At 41.3% G+C, this 24318-nt stretch overlaps 1 protein-coding gene across 1 annotated transcript in view; it reads right to left on the bottom strand.

The window, feature by feature from the left end:
* Window positions 1-6843: 6843 nt before the first annotated feature.
* Window positions 6844-24318, bottom strand: part of LOC308131806 (polyprenol dehydrogenase) — a gene marked incomplete at its 3' end in the record, with an annotated part of 29706 nt that continues 12231 nt past the window's right edge. Inside the window, exons 3-7 of the mRNA XM_080498657.1 lie at window positions 23820-23888; window positions 12127-12228; window positions 11554-11761; window positions 9789-9996; window positions 6844-7026 (exon numbers count right to left, since the gene is read on the bottom strand). Of these exons, the coding sequence (XP_080354783.1) occupies window positions 6844-7026; window positions 9789-9996; window positions 11554-11761; window positions 12127-12228; window positions 23820-23888 (770 nt within the window). The remainder of the gene's footprint in view (window positions 7027-9788; window positions 9997-11553; window positions 11762-12126; window positions 12229-23819; window positions 23889-24318) is intronic.

The following is a 24318-nucleotide window of genomic DNA, read 5'->3' as shown; positions in this document are numbered from 1 at the left end:
AGTGATTGCTATCCGACCAGCGGTGGTATCGCTGATACGGATACCATTCTGATTCTTTATCAAAAGCCTCAATGATTTTGGGGAAAGTAGCTAAAGAAAAATGTTTTTTTTTAAATATTACTCTAAAACAGATTATTCTTTCTGTGTCTTGAAATACATTTTATTTAAGGCCCCTTTTAAAACAGTCAAGGTACATTGATACAGTGTAAAGCACAGCAGCAACATTAAAAACTTGCCAGTCAGGAATTTGCAAAAGGTAGCACAATAGTATAAAGATTAATGCTCCCGCTTTATGGTGAAAAGGTCATGGCTTTATGTGTGGAGTTTGCATGTTCCCCTCTTTGTGTTTTCTGAGGACACTGGGAATTTGATGTTAATCGTTGAATTTAACCTTATTTGTATACACATGTGTGTGCCTGTGTGTGTGTGTGTGCGTGTCTCTCGGTGTTTGTCCTGTGACGGACTGACGGCCTGTCCAGGATGTAGCCTGCCTTCACCCTTCGTTAGCCAGGATTGGCTACAGTGTCCCGTCACTGTGAACAGAATAAAGTGGGATGAAAGAGGGACGATTGAATTTGCGACAGTCCAATGACATTCAGCATGTGTCAGCTCGATTGAAAATGATGCATAGTGACTTGGGATTTAAAAGTATAAAGGGATTGCATGTTTCGGATATAGGATGGGAAGGACTTTGAGAGACGGGGGCCGAAATGTTGAAGTCTCTGAGCAGATGGAGGTCAGGCAGGCTTGGAGCACAGTGAGGCTGAAGTCGTTGCTTGGATGAAAGGTCTGCAGGTTATAGATGGCCTTGGTAGTAGAATTTTGAAGTGGATGCCGTTATCTTGGAGTTCAGTATATTTTTGAAGGTTTTATTTATTGGATGGATGATGGTGGAGATCCAGGAGGCAGCATGTGGAACCAGCTGAGACTCATGGACGGATTTGAGTTGGAAAACTGATACCAGGGAATTGCAATAGTCCAGAGGTGAGGCGATCAATGACTGGAGCGGTATAGAGGTGTTATCGGGAGGAAGGGAGGGATGTTATGATGATGGCAATATGTGTGAGTGCTGCCCAAACTTTTAACCCGAGAGGACGGGGAAACAGAAGCGTTTTCAATGGATGCTGATGGACTCGGTGCTCATGAGGAGAACAGTTTTATCACGGTTTAGTTTCACAAGGTTGTTGAAAATTCAGGCTTTCATGTTCAGTAAACAAAGCTTATTTTAACTAATATTTCAGAGTCTTCTTGTTGTTTTCACAGGTGGCAAAAAAAGCTCCACAAAATACTTTGCAATCTGCCATCATCAACGCATGTCATCTGCTGACAGAACAGGGCTGAGAGTGAAATATTAATAAATTAGGGACAAACTGTGTCTAGCTTCTTGTGTTCAGTGATCAACATTAACACTCTAGGACTATAGGAACAATAGATTTTTTTTTGTAAGTCATAGTAGCTGTGTCACATATTCAGATAGTGACCATCTGGGAAAGTCTCATTACAAAAAAGAACATCCCCGATTAACATTTACACTTAATCCGTGAAAGAATGACAAAAAAAGTGAATGGTCTGTAGAAAATAACACATGAATGAAATTATAATTGCCAGGTCAATAATATGGATTTTATAATAGAAATTTGGAGCTTTCACAAGTCCCAGTTATACATACGTTTCCATGACATGAATTTGGGAAAGATGATTGAAATCCACCCTGAGAATTTGTACAGCATGACAAAACCAAATCAATGTAATGCAAAATGAAAATGTTGTGCTAATGTGTTAATTTTCTAACATTTCTGTGTCTCAATGGGCCTCAAGGTGTTGAAGCCCATTGAGACAGAGGCTACAGTGCAGCTGTGTGGAACATTTCTCAACTATACATTATCACTACGACCGATAGAATAAGCAGTTCCTCCAGTGAAAAATCTAAAGAAAAGAAAAAGATATTAAATATTGAAGGATTTTTTGTTTCCCTGTATAAATACACCCTCTTTCTTTTTGGTACGATAAGTAAGTGACAATGAGGTAAGTGAGTGCAAAGACAAACTGGAAGGAAGCTGGTTGTTAATGCAATAAGGTGGGTTGCGTGTGTGCGTGTTTGTGTGTGTTTCATTGACGGTTCCGAGAATGCTTCAAAAGTTCAGACTGTGCTCGAGGCTCACTGGTTCAAAACTGATGACGTCCAATTGTTGGACGTCATCAGACTGACAGTTTCACTCACACGCGCAGCAAAAGGACAGAGAACAAGTGGCACAATGATATGTTTATTGAGAGGCTTTGGATAATAGAAAAGGTGGCGGCTGCAGCTGGAATGTCACAACCATCGACAAAAAAAGAACCCAAAAGAAAACAAAAGAAAACATGGGCATCGACACCCTTATCGAAGCTCTCATTCACTCACTCACTCACTCACTCACTCACTCACTCACTCACTCACTCACTCACTCACTCACTCACTCACTCACTCACTCACTCACTCACACACACACACACACACACACACACTTCCACTCCCATCGCTCCAAAGATTGAAACAACTTACAGCAATGCACAGGACAAGACGGTATCACAGTTTCTACAAGTCCAACTCTACATGGAAAAAGTCACAGTTACACGTATACTTTATGTGGGAGATTTTTCTTCTTAGGCACGGCAAAAGCAATAAGATGTCTTTTTCCAACAAGAAAATAATGTTAAAAATAAAACATTTTACACATTTCTGAACTCCTCGGGGGGGGGGGGGGGGGGACCAGATGGACTGAATGTTTACATTGGATTGGACATAGTGGTATCCTGTACATGTGCAGCCTCAAGAGACTCCAGTGCAAGGCTGCACCCACAACAAAGAAACAAAAAAAAGTAGGATACGAGGGTATGAAAAGGACATCTCTGTGGGTTTTCTTTGATGTGGAATAATACCAGAGTAATGATTCAGTTCATCTGGACACCCCGACATAGTATACATCTTTATCTCTTCATATACATATACACATTTAGGAATCGCAAAAACTTGGGACGGAAACATTTAATATAAATGTCATCCCAGGTCAGTCGGAGGAATGGCTATTAGAGCATTTTCAGTCTACGCACACACACCTCCCCAACGCTTTGAAACGATCATATTACAGATTAAACACGTACGGACGACATCACAGACAGTTACTCGAGCTGTTTATGCTCTTTTTCTACATTTGCAATTCAAGTTCGGCGTGTTGTCATGTCTGTGCGGAGCAGAGCGCTTCAGGAGGATGCTAAATATATAACCAGGTGATCGTCGATAATTTAGCAGCCACTTCTCCACAACACTGAGACACCCTCATGCACCTCCTTGTCCCATCTTTGGAAAACCTTGTGCTCAGATAGGAAAGACGGTCAGTTAGCGTCCTTGCTCTATTCCTCCTTTAACTTATTAAGAAAAACAGAAATCTTCTGCAGCAGCTGAACTGAGAAAAACCCAGCAGCTCTTGAACAGGATGTAGCTCAGGTTGTAGCCTCGTACTCTGTAAATGAGCGGCGCTGAGTAGTAAGCTGGTGTTTTCATTTGGGTGTGAGGAAGCAAGCAACGTTTGTTTCATTGGGACTCTTGTTATTTTGTCAGTACTTCACAGGAGCCCGGGGAACCGTACAGTCACACAACAAAGCACTGAGGCAATAAACAGTTTTCAAGCAGTCTCACAACGTGGAGAATGAACAAAAGAAACTTGGAAACCTCCTCCATGTATTCTCTAATCTAGAGAAAACATCAAACTTAAAATATGTTTGATGTTTATTTAAATAGAAATGTCCAGTTTTATTCTGAATTTGATTTCAATCATGGTATTTTGGACCAGTAAGATGTCAAATTATACTGACAATCAATCGGGATGTTAAAGTTGTAACTGTGATTAACTGGGAGAGAATTTCTGTCTCTTTGCTGACATTTTCCACGAGTATAAACCAATAACTTCCAGTGCAATACTGCCAGTATTTTTAAATGAACAAAGTGACATCAGTTAATGTGAAAGCTTGCAAGTCCTGACAACTTTATTTACTGTTACTAATTATCTCACATGAAGTGAACACACTATTTGAAAATGATTTGTCCTTTATCACGCCCCTTTAAAGGCATGTCTGCAGTAGGACCTCCGCCTCTGATATCCCAGAGACAATCGTGTATGCGCTGGTTGGATGTTTAGTCATAGGTACACTTGGGTACCGTGGTGAAAGTCACATGTTACTGTTACTACACGTCTCATGGACCAGAAGGACTGTGTAAGTAAAAAAGGTAAAGATGGCAATCCCTTTATGTCCTTAAGAGGATCATACACGCTGACAAAGATGAGCCAAACCAACCATTTCACTTTGCGATTTGAGGCTGTCGTCTCGCTGAGCAAGAAGCGGCAGGTTCAGTCTGACTTTCAAATCCTCCAAAGGATGACTTCCTGTGGGCTGCATCGCAAACACCATTAGGCTCCTGGATTGAGACACATTTTAAACTACAAAGGTCAACCGCGCCATCCGATGCACACTGATGATTTCATCCCTTAACATACTGGTACAGTTTTTTAAAATTCCTGATAAATGTGTCAGCTGGAGCTGATGTCTTTCTTTCTTTGTTCACGTTCTGAGGTTCTCCTCCTCGCCTGAAGGTCTGACTGTGTGCCACTGGCTGAATTAGCTACCACAGTGTTACTATTGCTTCACATACGAGCAGAAAACAATGCTGGATGCTCAGTGGCAGTTTCCCAAGCAACCATATACGTGTACAACAATATTTCGTGGGGATGGGTTTTAGCCAAAACTTGCTAATATTGGATCGAAGTTGTCATAATCACAGCTAAAAGACGATAATCACAGTGGAGATGGTGTCATTGCGCTATGTGTGTGTGTGTGTGTGTGTGTGTGTGTGTGTGTGTGTGTGTGTGTGTGTGTGTGTGTGTGTGTGTGTGTGTGTGTGTGTGTGTGTGTGTGTGTGTGTGTGTGTGAGAGAGAGAAAGTCATGTTTGTTTGCTCTGTGCCTTTTTGGGTAAGCCTTGCTGGCTTCCAGTCTTTCTGAGAGGGTGTGTGTGTGGGTGTGTGTGTGTGTGTGTGTGTGTGTGTTTGTGTGTGTGTACCCAGCAGATGGAGTTTGATTCTCACCACTGGGAAATCTCAATCCCACAATGCACTGGGAGGGAAGCCAAACAGGGAAGCGGCAGTTGCAGCGGCAGCATTGAAAAACCAATCACAGTTGAAAAAAAAAAGTGCTTTATCGCTTTCCCTGTTCCTCCTTCTCCTTCTTCCTGCAGAACTACCTATTGTTGTTCAATCCATCAAGACCAATCTGGTTCTCCATATGAGTTAATTCCTAACTCATGTGCATGAAAACCTACGCGTATCAAGGACACGGTAAAAGCGATTAACAAAGATCACAAAGGAAAACAGTGGCAGTAAGACGTGGAGGTTGGTTCCCCGTCGTTCCCTTTTTGTTTCAGAGCAGACAAAGGCAACCAGGACCATTTTGGAATCCTGGCTACAGAAAATGACAACAGCAGGTAAATTCCCCAACAACAAAACCAAATGTTTGATCACTCTCAGGCTGCAGGAGGAATTATTCCCAATTCAGGCCCACTTTTCAATGGGATCCCCCATTTTCTTGGTGTCCTACCAAATCCTCCTATCAGTCCCTCTTTTGTCGAGTTGCTGCACGGCACCGACAGAGAGAAAGAGGAATTAAAGTTCTTTTTTTTCTCTGAATCTCTGAGGACGGCTGAATGTTCCTTTTAGCGCATTGCTCAGCTATGATCAACACGATGAGTCAGCAGTGACTGGTAAAAGCACATAAAGGAAAAAAAAACCCTCAACAAAGCGCTCCCAGTAAAACAGACGTATTGGCGACGAGACGATCTGAGAAATCACTGCGATGTGTCAATGGAAACTGAAGACATCACATTCTCTCACCACAGCGAGGCGAGTTAGATCAGATCACTGTATTGCACAAGTGTCGAACTCCGGTCCTCGAGGGCCGCAGCCCTGAACGTTTTCCATGTCTCCCTGCTTCAACACAGCTGATTGCAACGAGCAGCTCGTTACCTGGCTTTGCGCTGATGAACCATCAGGACGTTCAGCGGATGGAGACATGGAAAACGTGCAGCGCTTCGGCCCTGGAGGATCTGAGTATTGGAACGTGTGCATGTTTGTGGATGCTTGGGGTTTTGACCAGCATGTTAGTTTGAATCCAATTTCATTATGTCAAAATCGTCCTCCTGGAGTAGGCATGCGTTTCACTGTTTCTCTAGAAAATGATGTGTATGGCAGAACCGCTCGATTCGCATTGTGGACATTGAATTACTGCATTTAACGTTGGACTTCTGGCAGTAAGGCAGAGTGGGATATGTTAAACTACATATTAATGTCAATGCACTTCTGATTAAACATTTTGTTTCCTATAAATGAAGAATCTACTTCATTTTGTAATGTGTGTTTGACATTTATTGTTATTTGATGTTGAACTGAGTTGTACTAATCAGAACTTACGTTGTCTGCGACAGCAAAATTCTATATTGCTGTTACTATAGTGTGTGTGTGTGTATATATGTTGGCTATGTCACAGTGAAAAATAACAAAAACTAAGTCTTCCATCCCCTGTAGCCCTTGGTTGGCAGGTCTGGATAGAAAGGAATAGAGGGTCTTCGCTCCTCAAAACACCAATCACAGCCCAGCGGTGGATTGTAACGCCGTCAACATAAATTGCAACGAACGCCTTGATGGGAGGTGTGGACTGAGAAAAAAATGGAAAGGAAGGAGAGAGTAGCTGGTGGGCCCGTGTTCAGGGCCTTGATCCGGAGTCTTCAAGTGGATTTAGTCCTCTTGGGCATCCTTCGGCTACTGCAGGCCCAGCAACTGAAGGCTGACTTCCCATAGGCTCAGTTGCAGTTGGGGGTCAGAAGTCAGTGGTGTGGTCCACTCTTGGTGGCCGTTGGCCCAGTAGCCGCCTCCTCCGTCGTCCCCCTCCGGGGCTGCGAGGAGGGCAGCCGACAGCACAGTGGCAGCACCCTCTGCAGGAGTCTGGGGAAAACACGCACACACACACCTAAATTTAGCAAAAGTAACTGCACACCAAAAATACATAAACATGAGAAGGAATTGGAATGGCTGCAGGATGACAACACCAACAACAAGTTATCTGAACAACAACGATGTGTTGGCGTGTGCGTGGATGCAAGAGTGTAGCCGATGTCACTCCGCGTTAGCGTCAGTGAGACGGAGGCTCTGGCTAAGTGCCCCTGTATGTGTAAGCGTGTGCATGTGTGAGCGTTGCTGCGGATGCGTCTTCACAATGATCTCAGTGTCAGCTGTGAGACCAGTAGCAGGTTTCGAAGCAGTGAGTGGATCACATCCCGCAAGCATCAACTGTACACTCGCAAACCCGTGTGAATCAGCATTAGCAATAGCGTGCGTGTCTTGATACTGCCCAAGATTTCACATCATGCATTTTAATTGTTTTTATAAATGACTCAATAACTATTTTTACTTGAAAGCAACATTTCAAACAAATATTTTATTTTTTTTGTAAAGATACGCTAATTCGACTTTCTTCATTAATGTGTCGGTTTGGCTCAGTGATGAGGCAGTTTCAGAAAAGAAAAAAGTATTTTTTATGGAGAAAAACACAATTAGTCTTTCTTTTGCAATGGGGCTCATCTGTTGTTCTGAAGTGACTGTAATCTCTGACTTTTCTCACAAAGCTGCAGGATTTACACATTCGTAATTTTTTTTGCAGTTATTTTCACATAATAGTTTGATGGGATTTTCAATTCTTGTATCTTCCTTATTTTAAATAAAACATTTAAAAAAATATACATTGATATAATTTTATCAGTGTATATAGCAAGACAATGCCAAGCTTCACAAATGATTGACAATGCATACCCTCAATGCATATATAAACACACACAGACACCCCTCCAGGGTGGTAAAATTAACACCTTGATAACAAATGCACAACAGCAACTATTTATTAAGTGTTATAGCGAGACAGCATATGACCATCATTTTTTAATCCTTTTCGTTAATTATGTACTTGCCTGCTTGTCCTCATAATGCTTTATGACAAAAGATTAAATGTTCTTTCATTCCGTTTCTTCTTACTGTCTGATCCATGGCTCTGCATGCACATAGATGTAGTGGAGGAGGTTAGTCGTTGAAACGTGTGAGATTCAGTGTGTGTAGATGTGCTAATGATGAAATGCACAAGTTTGTGTGATTAATGTGTTTTGCTGATGTGGGGCAGAACCATCCCAAAGGTCACGCTTACAGGCAGAGGCTTGTGACAATTGCAGTTAAGGGCTCAAACCAGCACACACGTCTTCTTCCATTAAATCCCAGGGACATTAAGAGCAGCCTGCGGTCAGCGCCTTAAGCTATGCAGAAGAGGCTTTAAAATTAACACAAAGTGAACAGGCGGGCTTGACTGTTGGTGGCACTTCCGTTTGCAGGGAAGTGGAGGCTCTGGAAGCTCTTAGAATATAATCCTGACCAGTGCCTGCTGCTGAGTTGGTTGTTTCAGGAAACTGTAGTGCCTTAAATGTACAATAACGAGCTTATTTCCAGGAAGAAAAATCACATACACTGCTTTATGTTTCATGAGGTTTTTGACCCAAGATCTTACATATGTTATTGTTTGTAATGAGAAAACTTGATTTGTACCGATCAAACAGGTTTCTGGCCCACTGCATTATGTTTTAAAATCTAAACTTTCTGAAGGTTTGATCAATCCGAGCAGACTTTATTGACCTTTATGTTTAACATTTCGTCTGGGTTTCATCTACTAGCAGACAAAATGCAGGACAGAGATTTCTAAAAACGTCTATTTCCTCGCTGTCACCGGTGTTTTACGGAGCTGTAGTTGATGTTGTCTTTTCCTGGCCTGTATTTAACAAAGAGTGACTTCAAGGTTTAAGTGTGGGATTTTATTGCCGTCTGAAGGACACATGATTTCACAATGTGATTCCCCTCAGAAATTCAGAGGCAGCTGTATCAGATCCTAATAAATCCATCAGCTTGGTTTTGCTCAAAAGCTGTTTGCAAGTACTTAACAGACCTTCCAAAAATACACCAAGATCCAAAGTTTTTTTTGGTTTATTTTTTTACCTTGTAGCCATTAATATTCCAGTCATTCGATGGACAAGAACATCACAAGGACAGAAGCAGGATAAACCGCAGTACGAGGATTGAAGAAACATTTGAAGTTAGAAAGATAATGACCTTCATGTCCTCAAACATTTTACTGTGATGATACATTCGTTTAACTTAGCTCAAGGAGTGCATGGAGACGAAATACTGTGATGAACTATAAGTCAGATATCAGGCAGAAAGTGAAAGTAAGATCTGAAATTAGCCTACTTTCTGCCTGAATTTAAATTAGATTTTATCATAATATGTGGAGTTTTATTTGTTGGTTTGGTATTTGGTCATTTGATTATAGCGGAGTTGTGTTTAGATCATGTAAAATGTACTAATATTACAAAATGTACTAAAATGTGTTTTTTGGCAGAGGTTTTCCTGTTTGATTTATTATGTTGCATCACGATAGTTTTACACAATTACTGCATTTTTTTTATACGGTGTCTGGCAGAGCTGTATCTCCCCCTTGTTATGGTTACACATTTCAAAGTCAAAATTAAAATACCTTCCCTCATGGAGGAAGATTCTGAAGTGTATTCTGATGTGGACTGTTTACTAACATTACATAGCATATCTGCATGCTCAGCTTACATGATCTGAGTTATATCGTGATCAGTGATAGTGGACAACTGTGGGAGTTTTACCCTGAAAAGAATTCGAGCGATGACGCTTTGTGCCAGGCGGAGGGGCGTCCAGACGTGGCGGTAGAGAGCAGTGTCCACCATGCCGGGATCCACAGTGCTTGAGCTCACTGGGAAACCTCCATGCTGCATCTCCTGGTGGAGGTGGGAACCGAATAACAGCTGGGCCAGCTTACTTTGACAATAAGCAGCATGAGCAGAATAGCTTTCGCTGAGCAGGGACAGAACACACACACACACGAAAAAAAAAATCATGTCAGTCAAATAAACACATCATCAAAAATCACTTTTTTTTTTTGCTGGAGGATTTTGAAGGTGGTACAAGGTGGGGCACACAGTGGAGTAGGGCTTAGCACACCGTGTGTGCGGGTTTTCTTAGGTGACTTTGACTTCCTCTCACTGTTTGAAAAATACAACAGCAAAATAAATATATGGTTGACCGATGACACCAAAATTGCTCATAGTAAACTGAGATAGACTCCAATGCCTGGAAGCCTAAGGTTGGATCAAGACGTGCAGAAGAAGTACGTTTATTAAAACAATATCATAAAACATATTTTATACAATTTCACAAAGAATATTAAGACAAAAAGTAATGCTATGAGTGTCATTACGCTGCGTTTTCTACAGAACTGTTGAGTTTGGCAGTAAGTCCAAAGTCAGCGAGAGTGCTTTGAGATGTGTGCAACTGTTCGGTATCACACCACCAGGGCCTTGTATCAGCACTGCAGGCATTAGAGCAGGAAAGATCAGGCTGTAAAAGCTGGATTAAAGCTTAGAGATTAAATTGAATGGAAGCAGAAGGTTAAGATTATATTAACATTTCCACTTGAAGAAATGTGTATATCACAAATTGGTTGCTTTGGGACGGGCTGGAAGAAGTTTGAGAAGAAAGGAAAATATCTGTACTTCAGCATCAGGCAAAGACAATGGGTTACACTGTGCAAGTACAGATAACACATACACGGATAGCTGGACTCGTACCAGGTACAATTATAAGTCATGACAAAGTTTGGAAAGTTTCTTCGGAAAAAAACTAGCGGGCAGGTCTCGTTGATCACAGAGACACAGAAATGGTGTGATGACCCCGCTGATCTATATTCCTGGTTTATAAATGAGGGTAAATTACAATGAACTTTGGTAATTTCACAGTTCCTGTGTTTAATCAATAAAACAATCTTACACTACTATTGCAATTGTAACAGCCTGGTTTTCATTTTATTTGGTTTTTGAAGAGTCAGTATGTACTACATGTGTTTGAACTGGAACACCCAGAATTCAGTCAAATTGAAAGAGGACATATTAAATTTGCACTAAATTTAAAGAGGTATGGTGTTATACTCCAGTATTTAATGACAGTTTTCCTCTCAGAAAGTCAATCTCAGATCTGCACGGTGAAGCTCACCATTGTGTGACCCACACACTCTCACTAATTTACAAAAGCAGCAGCTGTTGGAATAAACGTTTCCCTGGTCTGCTCTATAGTCTATAGAAATTTCTTTTAACAAGTGCAACTCTTGTTTTGAGAATCTTAGAGTAGGGAAAGCCACTAAAAAAAGCAATAAATCCTGAGTTTGGAACCAAGTCATGACAAGACGGGACTAAAATTTTATTTAAAAAACCGTGTTCTATCTCACTGGAATTGTGACTGCTGAAAATTGTAAGAAAATAATAAGGTATTATAACCTGATAGCATTAATGTCCACTGTTCACATGTAGCAAGCAATATGTGCATAGTGTGCCTTTGTTTGCATAAGTGTGCACCCACCAGCTATTCAAGTCATTTAATCTGATCTCCCCGATGCAATGGGCTGACGACGACACGTTGATCACTCGGGAGAAAGAACCACGTTTCCCAGAATCCTTCAGTTGATCCAGGAGTAGCCAGGTCAACAAAAAGTGTCCCAGGTAGTTCACGCCAAAGTGCTGCTCGAATCCCTCCGCAGTGCGTCCTTCAGCCACTAACATTACACCAGCTGGACGTCACCAAAAAACAGGTGAAAATAAATCATTCAGGCAATTTAGTGTTCAAACTGTGAATATGAATCATCATTGGTGTAGATTAACATCCATTTTATAGTTCAACTGAACACATCTGGAACATGACAGTTTCAGTGAAGGGGTACTTGAAATGTGTAGGCAAAAGATTTCTCGGTGGGGTGTGAAGCTCAGTTTAATGCTTTAAACCCTTTTAAATTCAGTCAGGTGACAGCGCATAAATTACACTGCTGTGCAGGGGATTTCTACTTTACCCACTGAGCACTTGATAAACTGCTTTACATACATATACTGTACTTCAAATGCCTGCACATTACCAGAACATGACAGTTACATTACTCACCATTATTAACCAGAATATTTAGTGGCAGGTCCCGATCCTTGAAGGTCTGGGCAAAGTCACGGATTGACTGCAAACTTGCAAGATCCAGTTTTTTGAACTCCACTAGAATGGACACACACACATACACAGAAAGACACGCACACACACACACACGTTAGAGTCATTGTAAACGGATTATTCCCGATAACCGTTTTGCCGGTAAGACATCAAAGAGTATATTAATCATCTCATAACAGGGTGGGTTCTTCCACTACAATACTGGCAGCACCGTGCAAACCTAATGCCTCTTTCTGAGCCCCATCAAGGCTTAACACATTGTTATATCAGGTCTAATGTATGATAAGACACAGGTTAGAGATCAATGCCCAGGAGCTGCGATCATCAGAGCGTGAAAGTGACTCCACGTGTGCGCATGTGTAGAGAAATGGCTTTGGAGTTTTCAGCCAAACAGCAATTTGCTTTAAAAGCCCCACAGACATCATGCGAATGTGTTTCCTTAAAAGTATTCTTGGATCATACAAAGGACAAACTCATGCACTTTGGAAATGTCTGTTATTGAGATCTGAAATCAGTAGCTGTTTTTTTTGTTTTTGTTTTTGTTTTTTTTACATGCACAGAAATTCAAAGCTGAAGAAAAGCCTGCTAAAAATGGACACAAGAAGAAGTAAGCGAACACAAAGATTTTCCTGCCTCTACTTCCCCTCTCCATCGTTTGAGCATGCTCACAAACAGCTGTCTGTTCCGCTGCCTTTGTTGCTAAAATGGTGCAGGCTTGCTGATGCTGTTTTTGGCTCTGGTTCAGGCTTGAACACGCATGGATGCATTTTGGAACTTGACATCTTGAGTAAAGTGAAATCCGACCGCTATTATTTTCTGATTAACTATTCAATATGTTCACTGATATTAGTACTTCAGGGATAAGGAACGACGGCAGTATGACCTAAAGCTACGTAAGTTAAAAAAAAAAAAAAAAGACACGGAGGAATCAAACCACTGCCGAGGAGCACTGTCACAGTTTCATTTGATGTAAAAGTGCTTTCAACAGCAGTGTCCTTCAGGTCCCATCCTGAGGGCTCACAGCCCTGCACATTTCACAAGACGCATGATTAAAATGAGGGTGTTTGGTATCAGGCTACCGCAGAACGTGATGATGAGCTGTTCATTTGAAACAAAATTCATAGAAAACTCCCAGCTTCTCGTAAGACGACTTGGAAAAGTCTTCAAAGAAACTCGGAGTCATGAGTGAAGCAGAACTTTTAATTTTAAGATGATAAAAAGTGATATTCTTTTTGAAAAACAGCTGCCTTGATAGCTTAGGACTGTCGCCGCACAGCAAGAAGACCTTGATTGGTATTAAACTACTTCCTAAGTAGATTGTTATCCTCCTTGAGCCTGCATGTGTTGTTTGAACAGGGTATTCAAGAACTCTCCTATAGTTTCATGACATGTACAGTATCTTACTCTAATTTTCACATGTTAAACTCGTAAGTTTACGGCCTCAGGCAGGGCAGTATGATCTCATTAAGCCATCGGTCCATCTCCTTTACTTTTTTAATCCAAATCATGGTCCTGGAGCACTGGAGCTTCATACTGACTACAGGTGATATACTGCATTTCACGAATAAGGGTGAGATTACTTGTAGTACTTGTACTTGTAGTTACTTGTAGTAACACAAACATATGAACACCCTGAAAATGTTCCGAATGTACTTTTGACAAAATCTATTATGCACCATGGTGAATAATTCGGGGTCCGGTGTCTTGCTTCAGGACATTTTGACAGAGTGAGATAGGGAATAGAACCTGCAACCTAGTAAATGAAAGTTGAACCGCTGAAAAGCATCTCAAGCCCAAAAGCATGGCTGCATGAGCTGTGAATTAAACCCTTGTTTCCCACATGGCAGGCGAGACTAAACTACTACTAGAGATCTAACTCTCGTCACTGCTGCATCATCGATCTTGCAGCTACAGGTATTGCTGTTTTCTGATATTCTTGGTCTCGGTGTTGTATTATGACCTCGACTATTAGTCTTCAAATGCACTGAGTCCTCATCTCAGTTGACCTAAGACAGGTGGGATTGGCTCCAACCTCACCCCTGTAAACATGAACTCAACATGACCCTCCAGTATGCGACAGTCGTCAACACAGCCACCAAGGCCATGGGGGACCATCTGACATCCAATCCTGAAGCCTTTAATCCACTCAATCTCATCGACAGTGTTTTGTATTTGGAGCAAATACGAAACGTTCTCCCAGTTTTGTTGGGCAACTATTTCATACACAAGAATACCGACTTCACTAAAATAAACTTTCCACAGTAGGCAAGCCAGTTCATGTCATGCAGTCAATTGAAATATTTTCATCAAAAGAAGCTTAAGACAGCCAATCATGTTAATCTTTAATGTTGTCTAATGTTAAATGAGAAATGCTGAACAAAGCTCCTTCAGTTTACAGTCACACAATTATTGCTAATAACAATCAAGTCAAAGTCAGTCAAACAAAACCACAGAAGACTATTTATAGATAACATCTTGCTACTCAACGGTTTCACTTCAGTCGCTTGACTGTCGGTGCTGCTGTTTATTTCAAGTGGGAAAAAAGTGTATGTAATGAAACACATATGCAATTATTTTATGCTTGCAATTCATTTTTTTTTTAAAGGAGATTGTCCATCCAGACATTATGACACAAACATGTACCATCACAATAAAGGCTGTAATCCAAATGGAACCCTCACAGTGCTATTGAAATTGAGCATGAACCATGTATGAATGTGTAAAGATTCATGGTTTCATGTGTACTTTGGCACATTTAAGAAATCCTCCTTGAACTGTCAGCTGCTGTGAAGGTGGACGAACACAAATGTGTTGCCATTTAATGAAAAGACGACGCATTTTGGACATCAAGAACATAAAAGACCATTCCCCTGGGTAACTCAGGTAAGACTGTCGAGAGTCAAATATAATGGACAAAGACAGGAGGAGGACGTAGCGGGAGCAGACCAAAGGAGAGTTGATGGAGGTGATAGAGAGAGGAGAAAAAAAAATCTGCCGCGATAGATGAGAGTGCAGCTGTCCCTGATGAAGGTCTGATAGCAGCCTTATCTCCCAGCCATGCCACTCACCTCCGGCTGATTGTGTGCAAGAGAAAAAAAGAGGGGAAAAAACTAAAGAGAAAGATTGTTCATCTGCATGACCGTCAGCACAAATTTGTCTCACTTAGGGCGGTACAAGTGGGCTACATATGGAACGACAAACGTGTGTGTGTGTGCGTGCGTGCGTGTGTGTGTGTGTGCATGCATCCCCCTGCTATGCATGTCAGTCCTCCCCTGTCTACTTGAATTGACCCCCTTGAGACTGAGCCTTTTCAAAAGAGTCCGTCGTATCAAGAAAACCCGCTGGGAATGAAATGTCATCGATCAGGTGTGGGTCTGGACCCCAGGATCTTCTGTTATAAGCCTCAGCCTCCTTAAATCAATAGTTCAACACAGTATTTGAGGTTTCGTCTCTTTAAACTGACAAAAGAAAATATAGTATATTTACAGAAACATGCATGCTGTTTATAAGCAGCGAATCCTTTCATTGCCAGGCTTTTGAAAGAATGTAGAACTCCACACTAAATACTTGTTTAATTTTTTTTTCAATCAGACTTTAGTTTACGCAATAGCATACGTACATACATCAGGTTGGACACAATTGGTTGGCTCAACGATTTAACGCCAGCCCCCTTGTGAGAAATCTTAGTTGGTTTAATTAATTACTGTATCATTCATGCACTAGTCACCTTTTAACTACCATGGAGCCTTTTTAAGACTGCAGGGGGAGAAATTATATATATGTGTGTGTGTATAAACCGTAAAGCTCCATATGCTTTTCAATCGGATGCTTCCCTCCAATGCAAGATGAATCATCAGACGTTTAACCGTTTCACATGAAGAAATAGAAAATGTATACCCTCTGAAAAGTTTTAAGGTGATTCTTTATTGGAATTGCAAAGAACTCAGAGAACTAAACCTTTAATGGAAGACCCCAATCAGACTCGGCTTTTTAGTTCAGTGTCACAGGCCAAAGAATGTTGGAAACACTTATACAAATATTTCATTTTCACTTTAAAGACACTGAAAAGCTTCTTAATAATTCATTGGGTCAAAATTCAAAAAAACTGTCATATTAATATCATAATAACTCAGGGTCATTTAAGGAAAAATGTGAAAAAGGTTGATCAGCTGTCAAACAGAGTTTGGCACAAGAAAGTGTCAGAGACAACTCAAAGGGATGCGGGTTCCGGTGAAAGTTGACATTTTGACTTGTGATAATAGAAACGCATCAAAACTACAACGAGCAAAAGCCTAATTGCACTTATTCACTGTCAAGGTTTGCCGCAACGTTTGTTGAAACAAGAAATCAATAACGCCATTATTTACACTGGAGCTTGTGTTCTGCTCCAAGAGGCCAATATGCCTGCAGTTGGAAAGGTTCGGGGTGAATGATATCTGAGGGAGGAAGGTGATTGGAGCCACCTGAAGCTCGTCAGGGGCTAACCACCTCCCCCCCTGTGAAAAGAGCACACTGCAAACAAACAAAGAGCAGGAAGACACGCTGCCGAGGACTGCGGGGCCTGGAGGGCAGCGGTACGGCGTGGGTCTCTGGGAGAGCGGGCTTCTGCCTGAAAAGGCTGCAACAGTGGCGTGCGGGTGTTTTGTTTTCGGTGTCGGTGTCGGTGCTTCCATAAAGATGGCAAACCGGGAAGCCGCGTCCGTGCCTCTGTGCCACTTCACTTTCACACAGTATGGCTTTGACGCAATGACCGTACAATAATGTGCTTATTGTTTGGAAACGGGCCCGTTTTTGACAACCTCCTGCAAAACGGCTGATGTTTTAATGTGTGCTTTCTGGTGTTCCTTCCTAACAAAGACACTTGAATGCCCCACGTCGCATGTGTGAACTGTGAAGTTTTGACGGGGGCAAAAGTCAAAGAGCACTTTCATGGAAGAGTAGCCATTTCTAACAATGCTTCAGAGCTTGTGAACCATCACCTCCATTTCTCATTCCCTCTGATATAAAAATAGCTCTGTCTCTGCATCCCAACGAGTTTGTTTGTTTCCCACGCGGATGGAAAAGCAGGCGCTACACAATTGAGTCTGAATTTTTGAACACTAAATGTGATTATAAATGGTTCCTGCCACATCAGTGCACAGAGCCGGCAAACTAGCACATCTACTGAGAAAATATAAAAGACTGGTCCTGATGCAAGTCAAGAGACAAACAGGCGACATCGAGAACAGATGCCCAATACACTGATGGCAATTGACTGTTTGGATCAAGACAACAGTGTGGTTGAATAAAGTACCTTAAATAAATGTGTCTATCGTCAGAGTGATAACAAGAACATATTACAGCATTGTGATTGAGAATTGATTCCCGACGGCTGTTGCAAATGTAGAAATGTGTGAGAAATTACTGGTACTTCTCAGGACCTCAGGTTAAGTTAGTAGTTGATGGTTTGTGGAGTTTGAACATGTGATGTAGGAAGCACAGAGCCATAATGTCTGTAGTAATCAAGAAGTGAGCCAATGGCGCAACACTCCATATCTGTGGCGGGACTCCATTAAAAAAAATTTATCAAATTAATTAGGGGCTTTGTAATTGAATCATTGTAATTTATCACAATTTAATTGGATCTCAGTATTTTATACAAGAAGCAATGGATTTTTGTAGATAAATTAATCATTAAATTGTTCCGCATATGTTAACATAACAAAGTCATGTTAATTAATTTGGTTTTTTTTCAAACTCTGAATGTCGACAATTGTGTGCTTAAAGGCCATGGCTTGAATGCACATGCTCATGGCTGCAGGTTTAACATTAATGGGTTACTACAGAATTCTCTGTTGCGTTGAAAAGCAAAATTTAAGCGTGATTGGTTCTGTTCATTGTTTAAGGCATTATGTTTTTCTAAAATAAATCATGGTAAACCTTTGCCTGTTAAACAATACAAGCAAATATTCTACTCAACCTTGGTGTGATCATCTGTTCAGATTGTGTTCGATACCTGCTACGCTCTTTGAAGTGGTTGCTTTTTAATGTACTATAGATTTGAAGAAACCTGCGTGCTTTGTGTCCAGGGCTGATGCAGATGAGACACTAGGAAATGTGTCTTTCTAATGGACTAAAAATGAGTAAACGCCCTCCAGCGCATGACGAGTCATTAGATATTGAAAATAATTTTACAAGATAAGAAAAGAGGAATTTCAATAGGATTTGGCACAAAAGATAAGACAAATACAAGATAAGATATGTACATTTCATTTATGTGAACTTTAATGGAGTAACATATTAACACAAAACAGTATTAATAACTATTTGCTTCTCCTGCCATAACTCCCTCTTTTCCATCGAGCATCTTGTGCCCTGCATGTGTACGCGAGATATGATTATGTGATTAAGCTGGATTACACCTGAATGTAATATTAAAATGCACCGCTAGAAAACATTACATGTGTCTTTTACTTGTTGACTGACAGGCCGGAGATCTATGTATCACTCCCACGCATGGAATTTAATTGTCAACACCAAAACATTTTTAAAAAGTAATTTTGCATTTAATTTTCATATTTTTTTTGGTTTTTTTATATTTCATTGTGTGCTCAAAGAAATTACTGTATAAAGTCAGTGCATGAGAAAGAGGAGCGTCTGATTTGACACTAAGTCTCCCTGTCAACAATGCTATCAGAACAAAGAGTAAAAATACACACAGATGAATGAACTGGGCTCTTTGAAACTGTCCCTTATGAGACACAGACAAGGATATATAAATAGTTTCATTTGAGCAGCCCGATACACACAGTGAAACTCAAGAATATTAGGTCTGGGCAGCGTGCCAGTCTTAGCTCCTTCACAGACAGTTTTATTCAGCTGATGTAGGAGAGAGGAGGTTGGCTGCTGCCCCAGCCAGTGGAAATGTGTAGTGCGAATGGGACGTTACTGTCCCAAGCTAAGATAGGTACAAATCTTTATTCTGTTTCAAACTCAGTAAAACCACAGAAAACAAACAAACAAAACAAAAAAAACAAATGCGGTTGCTTAGAAATTATGCACCTGTGATTCAAAAGTCTTGGATCAAACGCTCACAAACATCTCAGAGGTAGAAACATAGACTTTTCCAAGGTCAGATTTCTAAATGTGTTCTGTTACATTTATAGTTTGTTTGGAGTCAAAGAGTTTAGCCACAATAAAAATGTTTTTGTTAGAGGGGAGCAGCTGGGTTACCTAAGCTGAGAAAAAAATTAATGTGCATTAAGCAGACACACACACACACACACACACACACACACACACACACACACACACACACACACACACACACACACACACACACACACACACACACACACACACACACACACACACAGGTCGCCTTGCTTCACACTGTTAATCTAGGCCTATGGTTTGAGGCACAATGTGCTGCTTTCAAGTGCACCGTGACTAAAGTTAGTGGACAGACAGAGCCGCCTGTAGCGGAAATACAGAAATACCCTTTATCTGCGCGCGTGTGTGTGAGGGTGCACATGCTCATAAATTAAAGTAAAATGCTCAAAGTTTCATTGACCAGCATCCATTTGCAGTTCAAAGTCGTTAGCATTTTTCTGGAGGACTTCACTCAAGGTTTTCTAAAGGACGATACATCTTATTGCCCATTCAACAGAGTCAAACACAGACTAAACACACAAATGGAGAATTGAACCAGCAACCTGACCTGCTCTACCAACTGAGCCACAGCCACCCCACATATATTATTGATTATTCCTTAATATGTGTAATCCTGGTTGCACGATGGAGCAGTGGTTAGCACTCTCGTCCCTGTGTGTTTACCCTGTGATGGACTGGAGACCTCTCCAGAATATATCCTGTCCTCATCCATAGTAAACTGGGATTGGCTCTAATGACCCTGTGCAGGATTAAGCAGTGTGGATGATGGACAAATGGATAATTAATGAGTATAGCAATCATTTCAGAGACCGAGACCAGGGTGGGTGAACACTGGACCCCCACTGCTTGAGGTCTGCAAAAATCCTTTTAACAATTAGTTCATATCAGATAAAACTGGACAGACTCGTGGAAATACCACAGACCACTGAAGCTATGAAGCCACTGGACTTCCTGTCAGTACAACTGCTGGCAGTTAATAAAAACCATGATGGCAGTGGTTCGGAAAATTGTTGGTCAACAACTGAAAATACTGCCCGAGATTGAAAAGTCTCACATACAACAATGAAAATCACCACAGACATGATGAGTTTTACTTAAAAAAAGAAGAAGCAACAATTACAATATGCATGCTCAATCATATACAGTGTCGTTTTTAATATACGACAGCCAGAGCTTGGATAAAATAAGTGAATGAAAAGAGTTTTTCAGACAGCGCTGGAGAAGAATCCACCTGCCAGAAGAAACAATGTTTCAGGAGTGAAGCAAGGAGGTTGTTTTATTTGATAGCTCAGCCAATTATAAAAAGCAAAAAGTCAGACTGTCAGCTGAGACTGAAGCAAAAATAAAGCCAAAGAATGTTCTTTTTTTCAAATAACTATCCAGTCTGAAGATATTGTGGAGACGGTCTCCATGGGCTTATGTGGGTTTAGTCCCACAGTCCAGAAACATGCCATTAAGGCTAATTGATGTGTGTGTGTGTGTGTGTGTGTGTGTGTGTGTGTGTGTGTGTGTGTGTGTGTGGGTGTGTGTGTGTGTGTGTGTGTGTGTGTGTGTGTGTGTGTGTGTGTGTGTGTGTGTGTGTGTGTGTGTGTGTGTGTGTGTGTGTGTGTGCGCATGGTTGTCTGCCTCTCTGTATTTGACCTGTGTTGAACTGGTGACCGGTCCAGGAGGTACCCTTCATTTGCCCACAGTCAGCTTTTACTGGGAAAATATGCAAAGAATAATTGTTTAGAATAGAAAATCTAAATGAACTTTCCGCATGTTAATAAAGAAAATAAGTCTGCTGCTTGAATTTTGAATTAGCATACTTGAAAGAAAAGTTAGGGTTAGACACACGACACAAAACATATCACTTTGCGTGACTCGGTCAAAGTGTCTTCTTAAAGAACAGACGTTCACATATGGAATTTTTATATAAAGAGGAAGAGATGCTTGTGTAGTTTATTTCACATACACATCTTATAAAGAATACATAACGTGGCTACCGACTAGATAACTTGGACATATTTGATGATCAAAGTGGTGCAGATGAACTCATCAAAAACTCAGCAAGAACGCAAATAAGCATTTATATCAAAAAACATGTCAAAATGATGACATACAGAAAGGAACACGCAGCTACTTTGGTCTTCTACAAAACCATCTGGAACCCCGACATCTATACAAATAGCTGACATGGCTAAGGAGGCTAAGTTTTAAGTTTATCCAAGAGGAATGAAAGAAAGGATTGTGAAACCTGAATACAGGTTGGGAAGACCTTCACGCCGTTTCAAAGTGTTCAGAGGAACTCCAGTGAACTTCTATTAAATATATGTTGGTGTTTTGTGGTGGAATTAAACTCTTTGTAAGCGGTGACACCTTGAAATTCCCAAAGGGACATCAACAATTGTTCGCCCAAGGCTGCAGTTCGAGGACCCCCGACGTGTATATTATGAGCTGTCTCCGCTTTCTCATAACCGACGAATACGCACACACTGGGAAGGATGCCAAAGGGCATTTGGACAGAGATGTTTAAAGCTCATGCCGCACATACTAATGAGAATCCATTACTGTCTCTTTCACACACGCACGCACGCGCACACATCAACACATTCTCATCCAGTGCACAAGCATCTGGCTACAGACACCCCCTTGTCCCCTATGCCTCAGTGCCTGCCAATTACAAAAGAAGTAATCAATTCCACCACGGCCCCGTCCAGGGAAATCGACTTCAATGACACCGGCTACATGGCCGCTGTCTCTGTACCTGACAGCCACTTACACACAAGCAGGGACCGAGTCGGGCAGCCTTCTGCTGTGCTGCTCTCCACGGCGAGTCCGGCGTTCTTCCTAACTGCCAGCAACTCCCTGAAATTATTATCTAAGAGAACGTACAGTCACGACTGAGAGCTTAGACATCATGCTAACCTTCCCATTTCCAACAGGCCTTCTCCTGTGTGGTGATTAATGATCCATAAGGGCTCATTTGCGGAAAGGAGATGGCGCAGTTGAGTAATAACTCACTGAAGTTTACATGGGCTGTCACCTCCTGGGATGCTTTCAGATGATCTAATAAGGATTCAGGTTCTGTGGGGAATCAATACTCAAAAACCCTTTTCTCTAAATAAAACCTGATACCTGATACACTTCACAGAACTGCAGCATTAAACATTGCTGATGTTAGTTTTGATAGTCAATGTTTGTCTATTGTTTGGAATTGTTTGGATTGTCCAACTCAGACAATATTTGTGGGTAGTTGGATCAATTCATTGTGGTGTCTTTACACGTGTGAGAGGGAGAGAGAGAGAGAGAGGGAGAGAGAGAGAGAGAGAGAGAGAGAGAGAGAGAGAGAGAGAGAGAGAGAGAGAGAGAGAGAGAGAGAGAGAGAGAGAGAGAGAGAGAGAGAGAGAGAGAGAGAGAGAGAGAGAGAGAGAGAGAGAGAGAGAGAGAGAGAGAGAGACTACTGGTCAATGTAAATTTTCAGACAATAATTAAGTTAAAAGTCATGTTTTTTGCATGACTGCGAACCTTTAAATACGTTTGTGGCAGACAGCAGGTGTTGACAAAACCTTCATGCAATTTTGCCAACAGAAGAATAACTTATGCTGCGTTTTAGTCATGACACTATGGTGGATTTATTGTGCGATGAAGGTCAGCCGATTCAATTTCTCCCCATCAGTTACAGAGAACCCTGTAAGCTTCAGTCCATGGAGTGATAAATCTTTTCTTTCACCTGTCTGCTCTCAGTCCATCACCTCCTCTGTGATTCCATTCTTCTTCCACCTCCTCCCCATATTTTCCCTTTTATTTTCCTGCATTTTTCCATTTGTCAAGCGTGGCCTCTTCACCCCTATGTCCTTCTCTATCATATCTCAAGTTTGATTTATCATTATGGCAGTTGTTGCAGTGGTTTGCGGGGTTGGCTTGGATTGGGTGGATTTCACCTCTCTGGGTTGTCCAGCGTGTGTGGCGTTCTCATGTTCTACCTGCCTACAATGTTTGTTTATTTTTTTTCTTCCTTCCTCTTACAGCCCAAATGATGCATTAGGATGCGGAGTTGCCTGAGAGTGCACATGAGCATAAATGATTGTCAGTAATGGACTGGAAGACTGTTGTTAATGTAACCCCCCCTGCAGCCCCCATGTGACCCTTTAAAGGATAAAGAGAATCTTGCTAATGGTATGGTGTTCATCATTTTTTTCCCATCACTCCTTTTTTCCTTTTATCCTCCTCCTCCTCATGATGCATCACCAACACTCCTGACACTGTATATCCAGCGCAGAAGCTCCATGCTTGTCTTTGTGTGCGTGTGTGTGTATACCTGTAAGTGTGCAATAATGTGTGTGTGTGTGCTCAGTAAAGACTGCAAAAACAAGCCCGAGGGACAGACGGCTGCTGCTCGGCCCTTTATCTTCAAACACGGGCATCCTTAAAACAAGTACACTTGCACACAAACATTTGTGTGTCTGTGTGGACGCGAGTGTGTCCAATGTTTGTGTTCTTACCTTTGGCCTCTTTGTGCTGTTCACAGATCTTTCTGACGGCTGCAAGGCCCTCCTGCTCATCCCGCCCACCTCAAAGAGAAGGAGACGCGCAGAGATGAATACCTTATCTGACAAGGCCTTTGAGGCTTTTATGAAATAATACAGACTTTTTTGTCAGTCCTGCATTCTTTCATCATAAAAAAACATATTCACTAGAAGGGCTCCCTTGAGAAAAAATACACAATTCACACTCCAAGTCATTCAGAACTTCAGGAACCTCGACAAACAAATGGATAAAATACACATTGTTGTAAAAGCAGACTTGTAAAGAAGAGATCTTAATAGGCATTCAGCAGCAAATGGCAACTAAAAATCACATTTCCTGAAAAGAAACAATTTGTTCACACAATATTTCAATCTAAGTAAAACAACAAGTCCTAACTGGGAGGAGTTTTTCCATGACATTAGTTCTTCAACTATCATTTATGTGAATTTCCATATTTTTCAACATCACCTGATT

The sequence above is a fragment of the Blennius ocellaris genome, assembly GCF_963422515.1.
Source record: "Blennius ocellaris genome assembly, chromosome: 6".
Classification (NCBI taxonomy): Eukaryota; Metazoa; Chordata; class Actinopteri; order Blenniiformes; family Blenniidae; genus Blennius; species Blennius ocellaris.
This window is presented reverse-complemented; position numbering and strand designations above follow the sequence as displayed.